The sequence below is a fragment of the Heterodontus francisci genome, chromosome 2, assembly GCF_036365525.1.
Source record: "Heterodontus francisci isolate sHetFra1 chromosome 2, sHetFra1.hap1, whole genome shotgun sequence".
NCBI classification, from domain to species: Eukaryota; Metazoa; Chordata; class Chondrichthyes; order Heterodontiformes; family Heterodontidae; genus Heterodontus; species Heterodontus francisci.
Genome location: NC_090372.1, coordinates 176,667,197 through 176,692,583, shown reverse-complemented (window position 1 = coordinate 176,692,583; position 25,387 = coordinate 176,667,197). Strand labels below are relative to the sequence as shown.

The window sequence follows — 25,387 nt, the reverse complement described above, 5'->3', positions numbered from 1 at the left end:
CCACAAGTGGCGTCATCTATTGAGAGATTAGCGGCTCTGACAGACAGCCACATCCAGCTCATTGTCTACAGGACATTCATGCAGACCTGCATATCCTTGTCTTGACCATGAACACAAGGTAGCAGGGCAAGGCAAGAGGGGGACAGGGTATCACCACCAGATCCTCCACCCTCTCAGGTCAGCAGGGAGGCACAAGTTTGCCTTACAACGGAGGAAGAATGGCTGCCCACCACTGCTGGGGGCTCCTCAGAGCATGCTCCTGGTACAGCAGTTCCTCTGCCCCTCTGCCAGTAGCACCAGAGCCTCTATCATCCCTGACGACAGCAGGTGCTACCGCTGCTGTGCAGGAGGCTCCCAACATGCTGGGGCCCATCAGGCCGAAGGCAACCAGAGGACAACCACCAAGGTCATCCCTAGCCAAGGGGCATAAAGGTCAGCCGCCTGCCCCCACTTCAGGTGACAGCACAGGCGGAACACCCCATAGGAGTTCACGCAAACGAATGAAGTAGAGCACGTAGGAGCATTGGGTTTTCGCAGGTGAATGGATATTATTGATGGAAAGGGTAATGTTTGCTGTCACAGTCATTAAAGGTTTTTTTTTTCCAACAAACAAGATGATCTTCCTCTTCTGTAAGGCCTTTGGCTCTACGTTTGAACCCAGCCTCTGAAGCGGCTTAAGGTGAGGTAAAATTTTCCATTTTGGCAGGAAGAATAAAAAAGAAGCATATTATCTAAATGGTGAGAGATTGCAGAGCTCTGAGATGCAGAGGGATCTGGGTGTCCTTGTGCATGAATCACAAAAAGTTAGCATGCAGGTACAGCAAGAATTAGGAAAGCTACTAGAATGTTATCATTTTTTACGAGGGGAATTGAATACTAAAGTAGGGAGGTTATGCTACAGTTATACAGGGCATTGGTGAGACCACATCTGGAGTACTGTGTATAGTATTGGTCTCCTTATTTAAGGATGAATGTAAATATGTTGGAAGCAGTTCAGAGAAGGTTTACTGGACTAATGTCTGGAATGGGCGGGTTGTCTTTTGAGGAAAGGTTGGACGAGCTAGGCTTGTTCCGCTGGTGTTTAGAAGAGTAAGAGGCAACTTGATTGAAACATATAAGATTCTGAGAGGGTCTTGACAGGGTGGATGTGGAAAGGATGTTTCCCTTTATGGGAGAATCTAGAACTAGGGGTCACTGTTTAAAAATTAAGGGGTTGCCCATTTAAGACAGAGATGAGAATATTTTTCTCTGAGGGTCATGAGTCTTTGGAACTCTCTTCCTCAAAAGGAGGTGGAAGCAGAGTCTTTGAATATTTTTAAGGTGGAGGTAGATAGATCCTTGATAAGCAAGGAGGTGAAAGGTTATTGGGGGTAGGTGGGAATGTGGAGCCATGATCTCGTTGAATGGTGGAGCAGGCTCGAGGGGCGGAGTGGCCTACACGTGCTCCTAACTCGTATGTTTATATGAGGATTCATGCTGCAAGGGTTTCAGTCTGGAACCTTGCCGGCTCAGCACTGTACTTATTGGTCAATGTACAACTGGCAGTAAGAATCAAAGGAAATACGAATGTATAAGGGCATCTCACGCCTCCCTTGCACGTATCTCATGGCATCTTTCCTGTTGTTCCTGGGGTCCTTCATCTGGCCATGCTTGGCCAATTTCCTCCTTCACATCCTCATCGTCCAAGGAGGCATCGTGCTCCTCATTGTTCAACACCTCCCTTCTCTGTTGTGCCATGTTTTGCTGTGCACAGCAGACCACCATGATACATGAGACCCTTGCCGGGACATACTGAAGGACTCCACCGGACTGATCTAGGCCCTGGAATCATCTTCAGTAGACCAATGGCATGCTCTAAGGCCGCACACGTTATCCCATGGCAGGAGTTATATCTCTCCTCTGCATCTATGCAGGGTTCTTCACTGGTGTCAGTAGCCATGGCCTCACAGGGTAGCCCTTGTCTCCAAGGATCCAACCCTGAAAGCGTGAGGGAGACCAGCAAAGTTCTGGCACCCGGGACTGCCTCAAAATGTAGGCATCGTGGCAACTTCCCAGAAAGCATGCACAGACCTGAGGATCTGTTTATAGTGGTTGCCGACCCGTTGTACATTGAGGGAGTGGAAGTCCTTCCTTTTGATGAAGGCCATTGGCTGGTGTTCAGGCACCTTGCTAGCCACGTGCGTGCAGTCATTAGCACCTGAGAGAATCCAGCAATGGCCCCGAACCCAATGGACCGCTCAGCTTGAGAGTTTGGACCTGAAAAGGGTATTGGTGACCTCCTTGATGCACTGATGGATGTTGACAGTGAGATCCCACACATGTCCCCAGTGTATCCCTGGAATGATCCAAAGGTGTACAATTGCAGTGCCACAGTGACCTTCAGCACTATTGGCACCAGGTCCCCTGGGGCACAGCTCATCCTGCATCATAGTGCATAGGTTAGTGATGGCCTCCCTGGAGAAATCGCATCTTTGTTGGCACTGCCTTTCGGACATCTGTAGCTAGTTTAGCCTCAACCGGTAGACCGGCTGAGTCCAAAGCCTGGCAGGTGGCTGGAGGTGGCCTCCCAGCAATTTAAATCCCCACCCGCAAAGCTGCAGGTGCTTGAGGGCCACAGCTGCGACCACAGGCCATCATTTACTTTATGATTAATTCTCAATTACAGCTTTGGTCTGCCCTTATAATATGCTGGGAATAAGCAAACATTTTTTGTGTTCCTAAGTAACTAACATTTTCCAAATATTTTACTCTCAGTCTCTCGAGTTCACAGTTTCTTTGGCACCAAGTGATACATTTCTGAGAGAATCCATAGTTGTGCTTGAGACCTCTGTCAAAGGGGCCTCCTCTGCATATGAACTTGGAAGGTGCAAGGTGCTGCAAGATGGAACTGCATTTCTGTCAAAGGGTCAAATACCACTCACATATACACACATCAGTAGATATACATTTAGCTCCTCAATTGTTGTAAAGAAGTCAGCTTCTAAAATAAAACCAGGCCCTACTTAATTTGGATCATGTTCTGGGGCAGCAATGGACACGAGAAGTGGAACTGGTGGGAATTCTGGCAGATGGATTATCTCACTAGTTCCACCTCTTTCAAAATGACAAAACATGAGCAATAATATGGGAGATCTGCTAATTTTTGTATGAAGTTACCTAATAATGATATATTTAATCCAAAGTTGATAAGTGTAAGTGTATTTTTTCTGGTGGTAAGTATTGTGGCTGACCTAAATGTCAAATATTCCATTTTGTGATGTGTAATGATCACGTCGTTGGCACCAGCTAGACCTCATTGTCACAAGGCGAGCCGCCTTAAACAGTGTTCAAATCACACGCAGCTTCCACAGTGCGGACTGCGACACCGACCACTCCCTGGTGTGCAGCAAGGTTAGACTCAGACCAAAGAAGTTGCATCATTCCAAGCAGAAGGGCCACCCGCGCATCAACACGAGCAGAATTTCTCACCCACAGCTGTTACAAAAATTTCTAAATTCACTTGTAACAGCCCTTCAAAACACTCCCACAGGGGATGCTGAGACCAAGTGGGCCCACATCAGAGACGCCATCTATGAGTCAGCTTTGACCACCTACGGCAAAAGTGCGAAGAGAAATGCAGACTGGTTTCAATCTCATAATGAAGAGCTGGAACCTGTCATAGCCGCTAAGCGCATTGCACTTTTGAACTACAAGAAAGCCCCCAGCGATTTAACATCCGCAGCACTTAAAGCAGCCAGAAGTACTGCACAAAGAACAGCTAGGCGTTGCGCAAACGACTACTGGCAACACCTATGCAGCCATATTCAGCTGGCCTCAGACACCGGAAACATCAGAGGAATGTATGATGGCATGAAGAGAGCTCTTGGGCCAACCATCAAGAAGATCACCCCCCTCAAATCTAAATCGGGGGACATAATCACTGACCAACGCAAACAGATGGACCGCTGGGTTGAGCACTACCTAGAACTGTACTCCAGGGAGAATGCTGTCACTGAGACTGCCCTCAATGCAGCCCAGCCTCTACCAGTCATGGATGAGCTGGACATACAGCCAACCAAATCGGAACTCAGTGATGCCATTGATTCCCTAGCCAGCGGAAAAGCCCCTGGGAAGGACAGCATCACCCCTGAAATAATCAAGAGTGCCAAGCCTGCTATACTCTCAGCACTACATGAACTGCTATGCCTGTGCTGGGACGAGGGAGCAGTACCCCAGGACATGCGCGATGCCAACATCATCACCCTCTATAAAAACAAAGGTGACCGCGGTGACTGCAACAACTACCGTGGAATCTCCCTGCTCAGCATAGTGGGGAAAGTCTTTGCTCGAGTCGCTCTGAACAGGCTCCAGAAGCTGGCCGAGCGCGTCTACCCTGAGGCACAGTGTGGCTTTCGTGCAGAGAGATCGACTATTGACATGCTGTTCTCCCTTCGTCAGATACAGGAGAAATGCCGTGAACAACAGATGCCCCTCTACATTGCTTTCATTGATCTCACCAAAGCCTTTGACCTCGTCAGCAGACGTGGTCTCTTCAGACTACTAGAAAAGATCGGATGTCCACCAAAGCTACTAAGTATCATCACCTCATTCCATGACAATATGAAAGGCACAATTCAACATGGTGGCTCCTCATCAGAGCCCTTTCCTATCCTGAGTGGTGTGAAACAGGGCTGTGTTCTCGCACCCACACTTTTTGGGATTTTCTTCTCCCTGCTGCTTTCACATGCGTTCAAATCCTCTGAAGAAGGAATTTTCCTCCACACAAGATCAGGGGGCAGGTTGTTCAACCTTGCCCGTCTAAGAGCGAAGTCCAAAGTACGGAAAGTCCTCATCAGAGAACTCCTCTTTGCTGACGATGCTGCTTTAACATCTCACACTGAAGAATGCCTGCAGAGTCTCATCGACAGGTTTGCGTCTGCCTGCAATGAATTTGGCCTAACCATCAGCCTCAAGAAAACGAACATCATGGGGCAGGATGTCAGAATTGCTCCATCCATCAATATTGGCGACCACGCTCTGGAAGTGGTTCAAGAGTTCACCTACCTTGGCTCAACTATCACCAGTAACCTGTCTCTAGATGCAGAAATCAACAAGCGCATGGGTAAGGCTTCCACTGCTATGTTCAGACTGGCCAAGAGAGTGTGGGAAAATGGCGCACTGACACGGAACACAAAAGTCCGAGTGTATCAGGCCTGTGTCCTCAGTACCTTGCTCTACGGCAGCGAGGCCTGGACAACGTATGCCAGCCAAGAGCGACGTCTCAATTCATTCCATCTTCGCTGCCTTCGGAGAATACTTGGCATCAGGTGGCAGGACTATATCTCCAACACAGAAGTCCTTGAAGCGGCCAACATCCCCAGCTTATACACACTACTGAGTCAGCGGCGCTTGAGATGGCTTGGCCATGTGAGCCGCATGGAAGATGGCAGGATCCCCAAAGACACATTGTACAGCGAGCTCGCCACTGGTATCAGACCCACCGGCCGTCCATGTCTCCGTTATAAAGACGTCTGCAAACGCGACATGAAATCGTGTGACGTTGATCACAAGTCGTGGGAGTCAGTTGCCAGCATTCGCCAGAGCTGGCGGGCAGCCATAAAGACAGGGCTAAATTGTGGCGAGTCGAAGAGACTTAGTAGTTGGCAGGAAAAAGGACAGAGGCGCAAGGGGAGAGCCAACTGTGCAACAGCCCCAACAAACAAATTTCTCTGCAGCACCTGTGGAAGAGCCTGTCACTCCAGAATTGGCCTTTATAGCCACTCCAGGCGCTGCTTCACAAACCACTGACCACCTCCAGGCGCGTATCCATTGTCTCTCGAGATAAGGAGGCCCAAAAGAATGACACCTTCACTTAAAGATTACAATAGTAATCAGAGGAAGAATGTAATCTACATCAAATAATAGTGCTTTATATGATGGCTATGTTTAAATAGTTGGGAGTTTGAAGCAATATTTTGAGGCAAACTTCTGTGGGTGCCAGTGGGCCACTTATGATTGGAACTCAAGTTGCAGTATCTAATGACATTTGAAGCATTCTAGCTTCACAGCAAATATGTACTGTGTTTTATCAAACAAAAACAAAAGTTGCTGAGTTATGGCTCACATTTAATATATTACAACAAATGACTGCCAGAAAGAAAGTGGTTCATATATCTAAGCATAATACTTGGCACACGTGATTCGTGGCTCCACCATATCTTGCTATTTGTTTTGAGCAAATTAATAGAACCAAAAAAAGGGGTGTGAAGAGAGGAAATAACAATGGAATGATTGTTGGATAATATAACAGATTACAGTCAAGCAATGGAAAGATGCAGTAAAGAAATAATGAATGTGTGAATTGCTCCCCCACTGCCATCACGCCTTCAACCCCCAACTAATCATCGCCTTCACCACCCTCCCAGTTGCCTTCCACTCCTAGTATCCTCCTCCCTATAAACCCCTTTCTTTGGTCCCCCAGTCCCCTCCTGACTGGTACTTTTCCCCAGTCATCTACCTCCCTTGCTCCCTCTTCTCCTGGACACGCATCCCCTCACGTTTCCCCCTCCCCCCCCCCACCCCATTCCCTTACCACTTCTGGTCACCCTCCTCTCCTGATCAACCCTTCCTGATTGGCCCCTAACTCCCAGTCACCTCCCTCCTCAAAGGCCTATGCCTCCCAGTCACTCTCCTCCTGAAGGACTTACCTGATGGCCGCTGCTGGTGGTGCAGCAGCCCAATATGTGAAGCATTTTCACAGGCGAGATACCTGGGAATGCCCAGTAGGTGCCCACAGCTCACCAGTGTCATTTAATTTCAGCCTGGGGTTCAATATCACATGTGCCCTTCAGGTGCAGGCATTGATTTTTGCACCCAGTTCCTACCACACAATCTGCTTGTGCTGTTCCTATGTACAAATTGGTACAAGGTGAACTTTAAAGGCAAAAAACAAAATACTGCAAATGTTGGAAATCTGAAACAAAAGCCAAAAATCTAGAAGCACACAGCAGGTCAGCCAGCATCAGTGGAGATGACTATTCTGAAAAAGGTACAAGTCTGAAACATCAACAACAACAAAAACAATTTGTGTTATATAGAGTCTTTAAATGTAGTAAAGTGTCCCAAGGTGCATCACAGGAGCATTATTCAACAAAATCTGACACCAAACCACGTAAGAAGATATTAGAGCTGATGATTGATTAAAAAGGCAGGTTTTAAGGAATGTCTTAAAGGAGGAAAGGTAGAGAGGCAGAGATGTTTAGGGAGGGAATTCCAGAGCTAAGGCCTAGGCAGTTAAAGGCATGGACACCAATTGTGGAGTTATTAAAATCAGGGATGCTCAAGAGATCAGAATTGAAGGACCACGAGTACCTCAGAGTTGTCAGGTTGGTGATTACAGAGATAGAGGGGGTGAGACCATGGAGGAATTTGAAAATAAGGATGAGAATTTTAAAATCAAGGTATTGCTTAACCAGAAGCCAGTGTAGGTCAGCAAGCACAGGGCTATTGGCTGAAAAGGACTTGGTGTGAGTCAGGACACAGGCAGCAAAGTTTTGGATGACATCAAGTTTATGAAGCATGGAACATGAGAGGCCAGCCAGGAGTGCCTTGGAATAGTCAAGTCTAGAGGTAACAAAGGCACAGATGAGGGACATCAATAGTCATTTCTCTCCAGAATTCCTCTCTTTTTAGTTACAAAATGATCTTTTCCTGCATTGCAAAATATGTTTAGTCATTGATTTGATTACAAATGAATTAAAATATTTTATACGTCACTAGTGTGACTGAAATTATTGAATAACGTGAAAACATAATTAAATACTCCACAGCACATTATGACTTTATTCCTCATCTGATTTTCGAAATCCTAACTGTAAAGTGTAACGTCAGGATTAAGTAATGGGCTAATTTTTTTCCTCCTCCAGAATCAGGAAAGAATTACGCTGTTTCTCTTGCAAGTATAAACTATGGTGCTACTTTTATGACCAGTCTCCCAGAAAGGGAAGTAAATTAGGAGAGGTCCACAACAATGGCCTAGAGATTAAATGGTGTCCTAAACCTCTAATATATCAGACACGAAACACCTGCTCATTAAAAGTCAGAAGTGCGACTCCACGATATTGGTAAATCCCGAAAGGTTGGCATGCAGTGCCCGTGCCTGAAACAGGTGCTAGGCACTTTGCATATGCAATTAAGGAGTCTTACCCCTGTTTTCAGCTCCCACTGCGAGGTTGGTATGCTCTGAGGTAACCACACTGGCTGTACTCAGGAAATCCAGGTCTACTTAAAGGGACTACCTGTTAGGTCACAACCAACAAGGTAAGATTTTAGGTTTTGCACAAAAATGTTTGCATCTAAATTTCTAGGCCAATATGTTATCTGATGGATTGGGTTAGTCAGACTGATCCATGTTTTGTTATTCTATCTCTCAGCATGCATTTAACACTTTATGTTGCTTGCTTTCTTAGGAAGCTGGGGAAATGGTTCGCTCCTTTGTTGGTGGTCTGGAATTAATTGTTAATTTGCTCAAATCTGATGACATAGAAGTTCTGGCCAGTGTTTGTGCAGCTTTAGCCAAAATAGCCATGGATGAAGAAAACTTAGCAGTTATAACGGATCATGGAGTTGTTCCGATGTTGTCAAGTTTAACATACACAGTAAGTAACCTTGGTGTAACATTGATTAAAAGAGGTACACAGTATCACATTCTATTTACAGCACAGAAACAGGCCATTCATCCCAACAGATCTATACTGATGTTTATACTCCACAAAGGCCTCCTCCCACTCTTCTTCAGCTAACCTCATCAACATATCCTTATATTGTTTTCTACCTCCCATGTTTATCTAGCTTCCCCTTAAATACGTCTATCCTAGTCACATTTGTTATTTCTTGTGGTAGCGAGTTCCACATTCTAACTACTCACTGAGAAAGGTGGTTTCGCCTGAATTCCCTATTGGATTTATTAGTGATTAGCATATATTTATGGCCCCTATTTCTGGTCTCCCCATCCTTCACTACATCTACCCTATCAAGTACAGTGGCGCAGTGGTTAGCACCGCAGTCTCACAGCTCCAGCGACCTGGGTTCAATTCTGGATACTGCCTGTGTGGAGTTTGCAAGTTCTCCCTGTGTCTGCGTGGGTTTCCTCCGGGTGCTCCAGTTTCCTCCCACAGCCAAAAGACTTGCAGGTTGATAGTTGAATTGGCCATTATAAATTGCCACTAGTATAGGTAGGGGAATATAGTGACAGGTGAGAATGTGGTAGGAATATGGGATTAGTGTAGGATTAGTATAAATGGGTGGTTAATGGTCGGCACAGACTCGGTGGGCCGAAGGGCCTGTTTCAGTGCTGTATCTCTAAATCTAAATCTAAAAAATAGTATTGTCAGCAGTAAATGGAAGTGTACAATTACAAAGAAATATTGATAGGATAAGTAAATGAGCAAAACTGTAGGCAAATGTGAAGTCGTCCACTTGGGACCTAAAAGGATAGAACAGGGTACTTTCTAAATGTGAAAAGCTAGAAACATTGGGGGGGTCCAAAGAGTCTTGGTGATCCAGGTACACAGATCATTAAAATGTCATGAACGGGTATAGAAAATAATCAAAAAGGCTAATGGAATGCTGGCCTTTATAGAATACAAGGGGCTAGAAGTTATGCTACAGCTATACAAAGCCCTGGTTACACCACACCTGGAGTACTACAAGTAGTTCTGGGCACCATACTTTAGGAAGGATATATTGGCCTTGGAATGAATGCAGCATAGATTTACTGGAATGATAACTAGAGTCCAAGGTACGAAGAGAGATTAAACAAACTAGGGTTGTGTTCCCTGGAATTTAGAAGGTTAAGGGGTGACAGCTGAAGTTTTCAAGATATTAAGCAATGGGTAGGTAAAATTGAAAGAAAATACTTCTGCTGGTTGTGGAGTCCAGGACGATGGGGAGTAGTCTTAAAAATTAGAGCCAGACCTCACAGGAGTGGAATTAGGAAACACTGTTTCACATAAAGGGTGGTAAAAATATGGAACTCTTCCACAAACGGCAATTATTACTTTTAAAACTGAGTTTGATGGATTTTTGTTAGCCGGGGGTATTGAGGGATAAGGGGCAAAGGCAAGTATATAGAGTTAGGTCGAAGATCAGCCATGACCTCATTGAATGGCAGAACAGGCTCGAGGGGCTAAATGACCTACTCCTGTTCCTATGTCCCTATGTTTCCTATGCCCCTGGTCCTGACCTCTGCAAACTATGTAGCCTTTTTTCCCCTACTGGCCACGACAACAGGAAGAAGCTTTTTTTCCCTGGATTTGATTTTAACCAGCTTAGCCTGAATTTTCAGATTACGTAACAAACAGAAAGTTTCTGAAAGTAAGAGGACTTAGTTTTTACAACTGTCAGTCTCCATATTAATAGAAAGATAATGGCTAGGATTTTAACTCCACTCACCCAGCAAGAACTGTGCGTAGTCAAGGTTAAAATTATAAAAATCTAGCTCCAGGCTCCAACCTGCCGCTTTCCTGGACACTAATATTTTCAACGCCAGAACACGTTATTGATGAGGTTCCCGTTAAATTCAGACTGGGGCCCCCTTAACATTCAAAATTTACGACCTAAAGACTTGAAGAATGGAAAGAACTTGGGTTCCTCAAGCATGCATCAATTTTGGTGAGATCTGCGACAAAGTCCTAATTTTCCCCCTCAGACAGGAAGGGTTATCTTGTACAAAACAAAAACCTAGATGCAATAATAGAGGAAAAGCAAAGGTAAGAAGACTGCTTGAAACTTGCCAACTTGTGAACTGCTTGGTTCAGTCTATATGTAAATGACTTACATCGATTCAAAAAAAAATAATCAATGCTTAAAGACCATGAAATGGCATTTTGAAAATGGAAATAATATCAGTTATAATTATTTAATATAGGCTTAACATTTAATATTCTTAGTGATAAATATGACATGATTTTTTTTCTCTTCTTACAGAGAGGTGATACACTTCGCCAGCATTTAGCAGATGCTATTGCTTGCTGTTGTAAGTGGGGTAACAACAGGGTTGCCTTTGGAGAAACTGGGGCTGTGGCTCCACTGGTCCATTACCTGAAATCAAAAAATCCCCTAGTCCATCGTGCTACAGCACAAGCCCTGTACCAGCTTTCATTTGATCCCAAAAACTGTATTACCCTGCACGAAAATGGTGTGGTTAAGGTAAGTTTTTACAATTCCCAGAAGTTACAAGTGAATTTTTGTGATGTACTTGACTGTGTTTTTATTGGTTCATTTTGCATTTTTCAGTTATTGGTATATGAAAATTATTAATAACTGAATATGGAAAAAGTTTTTACAATTCCCAGAAGTTACAAGTGAATTTTTGTGATGTACTTGACTGTGTTTTTATTGGTTCATTTTGCATTTTTCATAGTTCATAGTTATTGGTATATGAAAATTATTAATAACTGAATATGGAAAAAGTTTTAATCTATCAACAAGGGAACATATTATAGATAGATAGATCGATATTGTAAAAACATAGATGATCTAGTTCTGATTTTCTGAAGCTTATCCAGCACACTTCCTGGTGTTGAGGCCTTATGTTGTGCTGAATTTCTGAGATGTGGAGATTGACATAAAATTACAATATGGAAGCAGGCCACTTGACCCAACCAGTCTGTGTTGGGGTTTATCCTCCATATGAGCAGTAATCCTAAGCCAAAGTGTACACTTTCATCCATACCCCTTTTTTCCCATTTTGTTCTACATGTAACCTATTCTTAAATGAATATATGTTTCTGGAATTCCCTTAGAACTGCTTCTATTCTGCCACTGTAACTTCTGAAAATGCAGCAGGAACCCTCTTTACACATGTACATTGCATTTCCACCACAGATCTGGGAAAGTGATGGCAACAGAGGGCAAATGGCTCCAAGGAAATTCTAGGCATGTTCTCTACTTCAATCACAAGTCTCACAACCCTTTGTGTAAAAATAAAGTTTCTCCTGCCTGGAAGAGGGCCAATTTCAGTGGGATGAGAACTGTAAATTGGAATCAAAGACTGCCAGGCAAAATGCTAAAGGAACAATGGGCTACCTTTTAAAGAGGAGATGGTTCAGGTACAGTTGAGGTACATTTCCACGAGGGGGAAAGGTAGGTCAACCAAAGCCAGAACTCCCTGGATGATGAGAGAGATAGAGAGTAAGATGAAGCAGAAAAAGATGTATGCCAAATGTCAGGATGATAATACAAATGAGAAATAGGCTGAATATAGAAAGTTCAGAGGAGAGGTGAAAAAGAAAATAGGAGGGGCAAAGAGGTAGTATGAGAAGAGACTGGCAACTTTTTTATTTGTTCATCGGATGTGGCGTCACTGGCTAGGCCAGCATTTATTGCCCATCCCTAATTGCCCTTTAGAAGGTGGTGGTGAACTGCCTTCTTGAAAATCTGCAGTCCATGTGGGGTAGGTACACCCACAGTGCTGTTAGGAAGGGAGTTCCAGGATTTTGACCCAGCGACAGTGAAGGAGTGGCGATATAGTTCCAAGTTAGGGTGGTGTGTGGCTTGGAGGAGAACTTGCAGGTGATGGTGTTCCCATACATCTGGAGCTGAGATGATTGACTTCCAACAACCACAACCATCGTCCTTTGAGCTAGGTACGTCTCCAACCAGCGGAGAGTTTTCCCCCTGATTCCCGTTGATTCCAGTTTTGCTAGGGCTGCTTGATGCCATACTCCCTACTTCTGACCTTATGATTGAAGGAAGGTCATTGATGAAGCAGCTGAAGATGGTTGGGCCTAGGACACTACCCTGAGGAACTCCTGTAGTGATGTCCTGGAGCTCAGATGACTGACCTCAAACAACCACAACCATCTTCCTTTGCACTAGGATGACTCCAACCAGCAGAGGGTTTTCCCCCCGATTCCCATTGACCTCAGTTTGGCTAGGGCTCCTTGATGCCATACTCGGTCAAATGCTGCCTTGATGTCATGGCCAGTCACTCTCACCTCACTTCTTGAGTTCAGCTCTTTTATCCATGTTTGAACCAGGAGCTGAGTGGCCCTGGCGGAACCCAAACTGAGCGTCACTGAACTGGTTATTGCTAAGCAAGTGCCGCATGATGGCACTGTTGATGATACCTTCCATCACTTTACTGATGATTGAGAGTAGGCTGATGGGGTGGTAATAGGCTGGGTTGGACTTGTCCTGCTTTTTGTGTACAGGACATACCTGGGCAATTTTCCACATTGCTGGGTAGATGTCAGTGTTGTAGCTGTACTGGAACAGCTTGGCTACGGGTGCGGCAAGTTCTGGAGCACAGATCTTCAGTACTATTGCCGGAATGTTGTCAGGGCCCATAGACTTTGCAGTATCCAGTGCCTTCAGTTGTTTCTTGATATCACATGGAGTGAATTGGCCTTGGTGAGACCACACCTGGAGTATTGTGTGCAGTTTTGGTCTCCTTATCTGAGGAAGGATGTTCTTGCTTTGGAGGGAGTGCAGCAAAGGTTCACCAGACTGATTCATGGGACGGCAGGACTGACGTATCAAGAGAGATTGGGTCGATTAGGCTTGTATTCGCTAGAGTTTAGAAGAATGAGAGGGAATCTCATAGAAACCTACAAAATTCTAACAGAACTGGACAGACTAAATGTAGGAAGGATGTTCCCGATGGTGGGGGAGTCCAGGACCAGGGGTCACAGTCTAAGGATAAGGGGTAAGCCATTTAGGACTGAGATGAGGAGAGATTTCTTCACCCAGAGAGTGGTAAACCTGTGGAATTCTCTACCACAGAAAGCAGTTGAGGCCAAATCATTAAATATATTCAAGAAAGAGTTAAATATAGTTCTTGGGGCTAATGGGATCAAGGGATATGGGGAGAAAACGGGAACATGTTACTGAGGTTGGATGATCAGCCATGATCGTGTTGAATGGCGGATCAGGCTCAAAGGGCCGAATGGCCTACTCCTGTTCCTATGTTTTTATGTTTTTTCTATGTTTCTATGCTGGGGACTTCAGGAGGAGGCCAAGAAGGATCATCAACTCGGCACTACTGGCTGAAGATTGTTGCAAATGCTTCAGCCTTATCTTTTGCACTGATGTGCTGGGCTCCCCCATCATTGAGGATGGGGATATTTGTGGAGCCACCTCCTCCAGTTAGTTGTTTAATTCTCCACCACCATTCACGACTGGATGTGGCAGGACTGCAGAGCTCAGATCTGATCCGTTGGTTAAGGGATCACTTGGCTCAATTGCATGCTGCTTATGCTGTTTGGCATGCAAGTAGTCCTGGGTTGTAGCTTCACCAGGTTGACATCTCATTTTGAGGTATGCCTGGTGCTGCTCCTGGCATGCCCTCCTGCACTCTTCATTGAACCAGGGTTGGTCCCCCGGCTTGATGGTAATGGTAGAGTGGGGGATATGCTGGGCCATGAGGTAACAGATTGTGGTTGAGTACAATTCTGCTGCTGCTGATGGCCCACAATGCCTCATGGATGCCCAGTTTTGCATTGCTGATCTGTTCTAAATCTATCCCATTTAGCACGGTGGTAGTGCCACACAACACGATGGAGGGTACCCTCAATCCTCCACAAGGACTGTGCAGTGGTCATTCCTACCAATACTGTCATGGACAGATGCATCTGCAACAGGCAGACTGGTGAGGACGATGTCAGATATATTTTTCCCTCCTGTTTGTTCTCTCACCACATGCCGCAGATCCAGTCTAGCAGCTGTGTCCTTTAGGACTCGGCCAGCTCAGTCAGTAGTGGTGCTACCGAGCCACTGTTGGCGATGGACATTGAAGTCCTCCACCCAGCATATGTTCTGTGCCCTTGCCACACTTGGTACTTCCTCCAAGTGCTGTTCAACATGGAGGACTGCTAATTCATCAGCTGACGGGGGGGGGGGGGGGGGGGGGCAGTAGGTGGTAATCAGCAGGAGGTTTCCTTGTCCTTGTTTGACCTTATGCAATCAGACTTCATGGGGTCTGGAGTCGATGTTTAGGACTCCCAGGGCAACTCCCTCCCGACTGGATACCACAGTGTCACCACCTCTGCTGGGTCTGTCCTGCCGGTGGAACAGCACATATCTAGGGATGGTGATGGCAGTGTCTGGGACATTGTCTGCAAGGTATGATTCGGTGAGAATGACTATGTCAGGCTGTTGCTTGACTAGTCTGTGGAACAGCTCTCCCAACTTTGGCACAAGCCCCCAGATGTTAGTAAGGAGGATTTTGCAGTGTCGACAGGGCTGAGTTTGCCATTGTCATTTCCACTGCCTAGGTCGTTGCCGGGCAGTCCATCCGGTTTCATTCCCTATTGACTTCGTAGCGGTTAGATACAATTGAGTGGCTTGCTAGGCCATTTCAGAGGGTATTTTAAGAGTCAACTACATTGCTGTGGGTCTGGAGTTACATGTAAGCCAGACCAGGTAAGGACAGCAGATTTCCTTCCCTAAAGGACATTAGTGAACTGACATAAAAGGCAATCCAAATGTCTTCTATAGGCATATAAATAATAAAAGGATAGTAGGAGGAGGATGCGACTGATTAGGGACCAAAAAGGGAACATATGCATAGAGGGAGAGGGCGTAGTTTAGTTTAGTTTAGAGATACAGCACTGAAACAGGCCCTTCGGCCCACCGAGTCTGTGCCGATCATCAACCACCCATTTATACTAATCCTACACTAATTCCATATTCCTACCACATCCCCACCTGTCCCTATATTTCCCTACCACCTACCTATACTAGGGGCAATTTATAATGGCCAATTTACCTATCAACCTGCAAGTCTTTGGCATGTGGGAGGAAACCGGAGCACCCAGAGGAAACCCACGCAGACACAGGGAGAACTTGCAAACTCCACACAGGCAGTACCCAGAATTGAACCCGGGTCACTGGAGCTGTGAGGCTGCGGTGCTAACCACTGCGCCACTGTGCCGCCCTACTCAGCGTAGCTGAGTAGCATCTGCCTTTACCAAAGAAGAAGATACTATATGAGATAACAATTGATAAAGAGGAGGTACTGGACAGAAAGCAGGAAAGGAAACAGTAGGCATAAATGGGTCATTTTCTGGTTGGCAAGATGTAACGAGTGGTGTGCCACAGGGATTAGTGCTGTGGCCACAACTTTTAAAATTTATATGAATGACTTGGATGAAGGAACCGAAGGCATGGTTGCTAAATTTGCTGATGAAACAAAGATAGGTAGGAAAGTAAGTTGTGAAGAGGATATAGGATGCTACAAATGGATATAGATAGGTTAAGTGAGTGGGCAAAGATCTGGCAAATGGACTATAATGTGGGAAAATGTGAAATTGTCCATTTTGTCAGGAAGAATAAAAAAGAAGCACAGTATCTAAATGGTGAGATGTTGCAGAACTCTGAGATGCAGAGGGATCTGGATGTCCTTGTGCATGAATCGCAAAAGGTTGGTATGCAGGTCCAGCACGTAATTAGGAAAGCTAATAGAATGTTATCATTTTGTACGAGGGGAATTGAATACTAAAGTAGGGCGGTTATGTTACAGTTATACAGGGCATTGGTGAGACCACATCTGGAGTACTGTGTACAATATTGGTTTCCTTATTTAAGGATGGACGTAAATGTGTTGGAAGCAGTTCAGAGACGGTTTACGAGACTAATACCTGGGATGGATGGATTGTCGTATGAGGAAAGGCTAGACAGACTAGGCTTGTATCCACTGGAGTTTAGAAGAGTAAGAGGTGACTTCATTGAAACTCCGCGAACAACAGATGCCCCTCTACATTGCTTTTGACCTCGTCAGCAGACGTGGTCTCTTCAGACTACTAGAAAAGATTGGATGTCCGCTAAAGCTACTTAGTTTCATCACCTCATTCCATGACCATATGAAAGGCACAATTCAGCATAGCGGCACCTCATCAGACCCCTTTCCTATCCCGAATGGTGTGAAACATGGCTGTGTTCTCGCACCCACACTGTTTGGGATTTTCTTCTCCCTGCTGCTCTCACAGGCAAGGAGTGACTTTAGAGGATAATAGGTAGGTGATTGGTTGGTGAGTTTTTAAGGATTTTTTTCTCTCTCTAATCTAGGGTAGCCATTTAAACTAGCACTGGGAAACTATAAAGTACTGTACTAAATTTACAGCTTAGATTAATTACTAGAATTCCAATCGGTGTAAGTATAACAGTAACTGAATAAGTAAGAGTATTAGCACACAGCAGATCTAGAGGCAATTTAGTTAAAATTTATAATTTTTACAAGGTACTAATTAGATTATAAAAGAGGGAAGAGAGGTATTTTTCTTAGATCATGAATGGGCAGCTGAGACCTGTTGCTTGCAATTCCTACAACATGTGGGAACCTCAGAACACTTCATGTGTCTTGGGGACCACATCTGTAGGAAGTGTCTCCATCTGCTTGAGCTGGATTTCTGAGCTTGAGAGGCAGCTGGAGTCCCTGCAGAGTATCAGGGAGCAGGAGAGCTTCCTGGATCGTACGTTACAGAAGGTGGTCACCCCAAAGGCAGTGAGAGATCAGAATACCAGATGGGTGGCCATCTGGAAAAGTAGAAAGAGACAGGAAGTGCAGGGGTCTTCGAGGTGTGTGCCACTCTCAAACCAATATTCAGCATTGGAGACTGCTGGGAGTGACAACAACTTGAAGGAGTGCAGTCCAGACCATGGCATCAATGGACAAGGGATTGCACAAGAGGGAACAGCAAAGAGTAGCATTGCAGTTGTTATAGGAGATTCCATAGTTAGGGGGACAGACAGGCATTTCTGTAACCATCATCGTGAGTCTCACATTATTTGTTGCCTCCCTGGTGCCAGGGTAAAGGACATCACAGAGAAGATGCATAATACTCTGCAGGGGGAAGGGAGTGAACCAGAATTTGTGGTACACATCAGTACCAACGACATAGAGAGAGAAGGTATTGCGGTCTTGTGGTCAGATTTTTCAGGAACTAGGGAGAAAGTTTAAAAAGTAGGACATGGAAGGTTGTAGTCTCCGGTTTACTCCCAGTGCCACGTGCTAACGAGAGTAGAAATAGGAAGGATCAGTGCATGGCTTGAGGCACAGTGCAGAAGTGAGGGCTTCAGATTCTTGAGTCATTGGGACCAGTTCTGAGACAGAAGGTACCTATTCAAAAGGGACGAGTTGCATCTCAACAGGACTGGGACCAATGTCCTCATGGGGAGGTTCACTAGTGTGGTTGGGGAGGGTTTAAACTAAATTGGCAGGCGGATGGGAACCAGCATATAGAAGAGGAAAAAAGGAATAAGGTGCATAAAGGAGTGAGAGTGTTGGATAGTACTAGAGAAGGCAGTAGTAGTATATTAGATCGGAGCAGACTAAGAAGAACTATGAGGAATATGAAGACAGGTTTAGAATGTATGTAAATGCACCAAGTGTGTTGAATAAGATTGGTGAGCTGCAAGCATCCGTGTGTGAATATGATTTCGTGGCAATAACAGAAATGTGGCTGAAAAAGGGTGAGGACTGGACACTTAATATTCAAGGATACAGTGTTCAGAAAAAATAGGGAAGGAAACTAGGGAGGTGGAGTGGCAGTAATGATTAGGGAAGACATTGTAGCATTGGAAAGAGAGGATGTCCTTGAGTGGGCCAAGACAGAATCCATTTGGTTAGAGTTGAAAAACAAAAAGGGGATCATCATGCTACTGGGGTTATTCTGTAGGCCTGCAAATAGTGAGAGAGAGATAGAGGAGCAAATCTGCAGGGAACTGGCAGAAATGTGCAGGAACTATAAAGTGGTAATACAGGGGGACTTTACCCAAATATCGATTGGGATAATGTTAGAGTAAAGGGAAAGGAGGGGGAGGAATTTCTGAAATGCGTTCAGGAGAACTTCCAGTATATTCTCTGTTTGACTAGGAAGGAGGCATTGTCAGATCTGGTGCTAGGGAATGCGGCAGACAAGTGGATCAAGTTTCTGTGGGAGAACACTTGGATAAGAGTGATCATTGTACCATAAGGTTTAGATTAGCAATGGAGAAGAGCAAGAAACAATCTAAAGTAGAACTTCTAATTTGGAAAAGGGCTAACTTCAATGAGTTGAGAGGGGATCCAGCCAGGGTAAAATGGAACCGAAGATTGGCAGGAAAACCATAACGGAGTAATGGGTGATCTTTAAGGAGACGATGTTTCAGGTACAGGCTAGATACATTCCAGCAAGGGAAATAGGTACGATAACCAAAGCCAGAGTGCCTTGGATGACGAGGGAGATAGAGAATATGATGAAGCAAGACAAGTTGATGTATGATGCATGACAAGTGAATTCATCAAGCTAGAACCAGGCCAAATACAATAAGTTGAGAGTGGAAGTGAAGAGGAAAATATGACTGGCAAAGAAAGAATATGAGAATAGAATGACAGTTAACATAAAAGGGAACCCAAAATCTACCGGCATGTAAATAGTAGTTAATAAGAGGTGGGGTCGGGCCTGTTAGGGACAAAGAGGTTGATATATGCTTAGTGGCACAGGGCAAGGGTAGAATACTTAATGAGTACTTTGTGTTGGTATTTTACTAAGAAAGAGGATGCAAACAAAATATCGGTAGAAGCAGAGATGGTACTGGAAATGGATGAGGTGAAAATTGATCAGAAGAATATACTGCAAGGATTCACTATACTTACAGTAGATAAGTCACCTGGTCCAGATGGCTTGTATCCCAGGTTGCTAAAGGGAGTGGAGATAGCAGAAGGGCTTGCCATAATCTTCCACTCTTCCCTAGAAAAAGAGGAGATGCCAGAGGATTGGAGAGTGGCAAATGTGACACCCTTATTTAAGAAAGGGTGTAAGGACGTTCCTAATAACTGCAGTTTAAATCTGTGATGGGTAAGGTTTTAGAAATGACTATCAGGGAAATAATTGACAGGCACTTGGAGAGGTTTGAGTTAATTAGGGAGAGCCAGCACATATTTGCTAAAGGCAGAATAAAAGCAAAATACTGCAGATGTTGGAAATCTGAAATAAAAACAGAAAATGCTGGAAGTAGTCAGCAGGTCTGGCGGCATCAGTGGAGAGAGAAGCAGAGTTTGGTCACAGACCTAAAATGTTGCCTCTGTTTCTGTCTCCACAGATGCTGCCAGACCTGCTGAGTATTTCCAACATTTTCTGGGGTTTTTTTGTGAAAGGCAGATCGTGCTTGACTAATCTACTTGATTTTTTTGATAAAGTAACAGAGCAGGTTGATGAAGCTAGCAGTTGAAGTTGTCCATATGGATTTTAAGAAAGCCTTTGATAAAGTACCAAATATAAGGCTGGTTAACAAAATTAAGGCTCATGGAATAGGAGGGTCAACATTAGCTTGGATAAAAAAATTGGCTTAAGGATCAAAAACAGCGAGTCATCGTAAATGGTTGTTTTTCAGACAGGAGGATGGTAGACAGTGTGTTCCCCAAGGTTCAGTGCTGGACAGCTGCTTGTTTTGATATACATACATGATTTGGATATTGGAATATAGAGTAAAATTTAAAAATTTACTGATGATACCAAACTTGGAAGTGTGGCAGTGAAGATAATACAAACCGCCTACAACAGGACATAGATTGGCTAGCAGAATGAACAGACAAGTGACAGATGGAATTTAATACAGAGAAATGTGAGGTGATGCATTTTGGCAAAAGGTTTAGGCAGAGGCAATGTTGACTAAAGGTACAGTTCTAAAGAGTGTACAGGCATAGAGGGACCAAGGGGTTCATGTGCACAGATCTTTAACAATGGCAGGACATATTGAGAGAGTAGTTAGCAAAACATGTGGGATCTTGGGCTTCAGAGGTATTGAATATAAAAGCAGGGAGATTATGCTGAACCTTTATAAAACTCTGTTTGGACCACAACTAGAATATTGTGTCCAGTTCTGGTCATCACACTTTAGGAAGGATGTGAAGGTCCTTAAGAGGGTGCAGAGGAGATTTACCAGATTGGTTCCAGGGATGCAGGAGTTCCTCAGGTTAGTGTCCTCGGCCCAACCATCTGCAGCTGCTTCATCAATGACCTTCCTTCAATCATAAGTTCAGAAGTGGGGATGTTCGCTGATGATTGCACAATGTTCAGCCCCATTCGCGACTCCTCCTTTATTGAAGCAGTCCATGTAGAAATGCAGCAGACCTGGACAATGTCCAATCTTAGGCTGATAAATGGCAAGTAACATTTGCACCACACAACTGCCAGGCAATGACCATCTCCAACAAGAGAGAATCTAACCATCTCCCCTTGATGTTCAATGGCATTACGATCGCTGAATAACCCACTATCAACATATTGGGGGTTACCATTGACCAGAAACTGAACTGGAGTAGTAATATAAATACCATGGCCACAAGAGCAGGTCAGATGCTAGGAATCCTGCAGTGAACAACACTCCTCCTGACTCCCCAAAGCCTGGCCACCATCTACGAGGCACAAGTCAGGAGTGTGATAGAATACTCTCCACTTTCCTGGATGGGTGCAGCTCCAACAACACTCAAGAAGCTCGACACCATCCAGAACAAAGCAGCCCGTTTGATTTGCACCCCATACACAAACATTCACTCCCTCCAGCACCGATGCACAGTGGCAGCAGTGTGTACCATCTACAAGATGCATGGCAGCAATGCACCAAGGCTCCTTAGACAGCACCTTCCAAACCCACGACCTCTACCACCTAGAAGGACAAGAGCAGCAGATGTATGGGAACACCACCACTTGCAAGTTCCCCTCCAAGCCACACACCATCCTGACTTGTAACTATATCGCCGTTCCTTCAATGTCGCTGGGTCAAAATCCTGCAACTCCCTTCCTAACAGCACTGTGGGTGTACCTACTCCACATGGACTGCAGTGGTTCAAGAAGGCAGCTCACCACCACCTTCTCAAGGGCAATTAGGGATGTGCAATAAATGCTGGCCAGTAGCGACTCCCACATTCCCATGAATGAATAAAATAAAATGAGGGATTTTAGCTGCAAGGTTATGTTATCGAAGCTGGGGCTAATCTCCTTGGAGCAAAGGAGATTGAAGGGAGATTTGATAGAGATGTACAAGATTCTGACAGGTTTGGATAGGGTAGGCAAAGAAAGGCTATTCCCATTAGTTGCTGGTACAAGGACTAGAGGCACAGATTTAAGGTTTTGGGCAGGAAATGCAGGGAGAATGTGAGGAAGAAATGTTTTACACAACGAGTGATAATGACCTGGAACTCGCTGCCTACGAGGGTGGTGAAAGCGGAGATGATGAATGATTTCAAAAGGAAATTGGATGGGCATTTGAGGGAAATAAACTTACAGGACTATGGGAATATAGCTGGTGAATAGGACTGATATATATTTCATATATATATATTTGTATGGCTGGGGAAGCAGTTCTAGTTGGATGTCAAGGTGAACAATCCATTCAATGGCTTTAGCTGGATGCAATGTGAATGGTTGTGGTACGACCAGGAATGGATCTCTCAGGGCAAGAGTTCAATATGTGGGCTGTGGTCACAGTCACAATTTGAGCTGGACCTCATGTCCCACTTGTGAAGCAAGTGGCCACATCGTCCCTGGCCTATTCTCAAGCAGTTGAGGGTTGTCCAGATTTTCCGTGGGAGGTTGAAACCTGGGACTTCGCCACTCAGATTAGTTACCAGGTTGTGGTTGGTGATGTTAGCAGTCAAACAAAAGGTCCGCCATCGAGGTGGGGCTGTCGTCAGTTTGTAGGGTGTTGGGTGTGTTCCAGTAGGGGCTATGAGATTTCAGGCAAGTGCGTGGTATTTCTTTGAGGTCCTGTATCAATGGGAGTGCTTCGTTAGCTGTCAGCTGGTGGTGTTCTTTGAGGAGAGTGTTTTCACTGCAGACATCTGAAGGTTCACTGTGTGATAGCACAGGAAGCAACTCGAGCTATGTTCCAGAAATAATCCGCATAATTTCCTGGAGGTGGATATCTACCATGTTTGTGAAGCGGCTCCTGAGCCAGGTTGAGCAGCAGCACTCTGCTCTTGGATAGAACAGGGCAAGTGAAGCAGTGTGTACTGTATTGGCTCTGTTGCCCTAAGTGGTACCCATCAGTATCCTTATGAGATTCACTCACATCTTGCCCTTAATTCCAGTGTTCTGGAGGTGTCGCCAATAGGTCAATGTATGGTCAAGAGTGATGCCAAGGTATCTTGGCATTGGGTCGTGGGTGAGTGGTCAGCCACAGAACTGGACATGAAGTTCTTCCCTGACCTTTGAGTTGTTCAGGTGAAAGGCTGAAACAATAGTCTTGGCAGCATTTAGTCAGAGTCTCCACCCCTGAAGTAGGCTTCCAGAGAACATAGATCTTCAGTGAGTGTTTTCTCAATGTCCTGAAGTTCTTTAGCCTGGAAAGCCAGGGCCAAGTCACCAGCATATATGAAAACCTGTGACTTAGTAGGAGGGTGGTCACTGGTATATGTATTGAAAAGGGCCAGTACGAGAAATGATCCCTGTGGGAGCCCGTTGTTGATTGTGCACAGGCAGCTGATTTGACCTCTAAGATGCACACGAAACTGTTGATTGCTGATGATGGAGTTGATTACTTGTAGGGTTTTCACACAGTAGATGATTTTGGAGAGTTTTAGCAGCATGCCTGTACACCACACTGTGTCATAGACAGAGGATAAGTCAATAAAAGTGGATCCTGTCTTCAAACCTTTCTGAAAACTGCCTCAATATGTGAAGTCAGTGTCAGGATCTGCTCAGAGTAGTTGTAGCCTGTGCGAAAACATGCCTGTTGGGGGGCATCGCTGCTTCCAGAACAAGACTTAGTCTGTTTAGCAGGTGGCATTCCAGGACATTATATGTTATTGGGAGCAGGGTGATGGGGCGGTAGATGCATGGGTTGTCAAGTGGTTCCCTGGCTTGGCAATGGTCACTATCGTAGATTGACGCCAGGTGTTTGGAATGATGCATATGATATGGATGTTGGTAAACAGCTTTGCTAGCCACTTCCTTCCCTGTGACCTGATGCTCTTTAGGAATTCTGGGTAAATCCCATCGACTCCTGCTGTTTTGCCTAGCTTAATAGCCAACAGGGCGCTGTCCACTTCTTCTTGTATGTAAGGATTTGAGAGATCTGTCTGTCCTGGGACTGATTGGATTGCTCTATAGAGAGCCGAATGGCCTCCTTCTGTGCCATTATGACGCTATGACTGATTGGGACTAGCAGAGTTGCTCTTGTAGAGAGCTGGCATGAACACGATAGCATTCTGTGCTGTAACCATTCTATGATGCTGTGCTGTCCTAAATCTGTTCAATTTAAATGCATTTCCATGTTTTAGGGGAGAGCAGGAGGGTGTGCTGCCGACATGCACAAGTCTCGTTTAATTGTAATAATTACAGGAATGAAGTCTTGCACTGAATTTCTGGACTTTGGCAAAGATCCATATTTCCCACCTTGTCCATATAAAATGAATGTATCGAGGATCTTGAGGCCTAGCCTGCTCAAATAGGTTAAGGTTTCATTGTTATGAAGAATTTTTTGTTGGCATTTTCTGGCACCAATAAAGTTCTTTATGGAAATGGCTCACACAACAGGCTGAATTTGTGCTGGCCGTTTAAGGTGGGTATGGTGACACGTGGGACGGAGAATTGCAGTGGAGCCATCTGTCCGGAAATCCAGCATCAATACATAGGTTCTGATTTTGGCAGAGGCGGGGAAGTACCATGGTGGATTTGATGCCCCGACGCGACGGGAACTATTTTAAATTGCTGAAAAGCTGTTTAGCATGAATTTATTTGTGATTTAATGAGTGGACAGTGATTTTGTGAATGGCTGGCGGCATTCATGTACCTTCAGCTTAACGACCATTAAAGGCTGGTGGCACCGAAGTGAGAGGCCTCAGTGCTGCGACAGGGAGGTAAACTGACAATTGCAGCATAGGGGAAGTGGGGTTTCTGAGGCCATTGTTGCTCTGCTGATGTGGGCTCTGCAAGGGGGTTGTGTGTATCGGGGGCTCTGCAAGGGGGTTGTGTGTATATGGGGTTCAGCAAGGGGGTTGTGTGTATCGGAGGCCTTATGAGGGTTTAGGTTGGGTGTGGGTGGGCATTATCAGGTTTCATAATTGCTGTGTTACTGTGTGTGGTGGCTCACACTGCTTAAAAAGATGATGGCCCAGCAGTAAGTTTGAGTTCTGAGGTACATCAGGCATTCTGGCAAGCAAATAGTGATGAGCATAGTTGCCAAGACAGGGTCATCTCTGCATCTGAAGTGATCCAAAGGCCCCAAGTCACTTGCCATAGGTCTCATACATGCTTTGTTTTTTGATCCCCTTGGCGTGTTGATGCGCCTCCAATGGAGGGAGTATATAGGCATCGTGGCTGCATTCCAGGAAGTGGGCAAACTCCTCCGCCTAACTCTGAAGCTTCACGATGAGAACAACAGTAGCAAGCCAGACTAAGAAGGACCAACGTATGCCAGAGTTTAC

General features: G+C 45.1%; 1 protein-coding gene across 2 annotated transcripts in view; it reads left to right on the top strand.

Moving 5' to 3' along the window:
* Positions 1-25,387, top strand: part of odad2 (outer dynein arm docking complex subunit 2) — a 569,164-nt gene that overhangs the window by 479,206 nt on the left and 64,571 nt on the right. For both annotated transcript variants that reach the window (XM_068014153.1, XM_068014146.1), the window contains exons 18-19: positions 8,448-8,636; positions 10,966-11,187. In XM_068014153.1, coding sequence (XP_067870254.1) covers positions 8,448-8,636; positions 10,966-11,187 — 411 coding nt within the window. The remainder of the gene's footprint in view (positions 1-8,447; positions 8,637-10,965; positions 11,188-25,387) is intronic.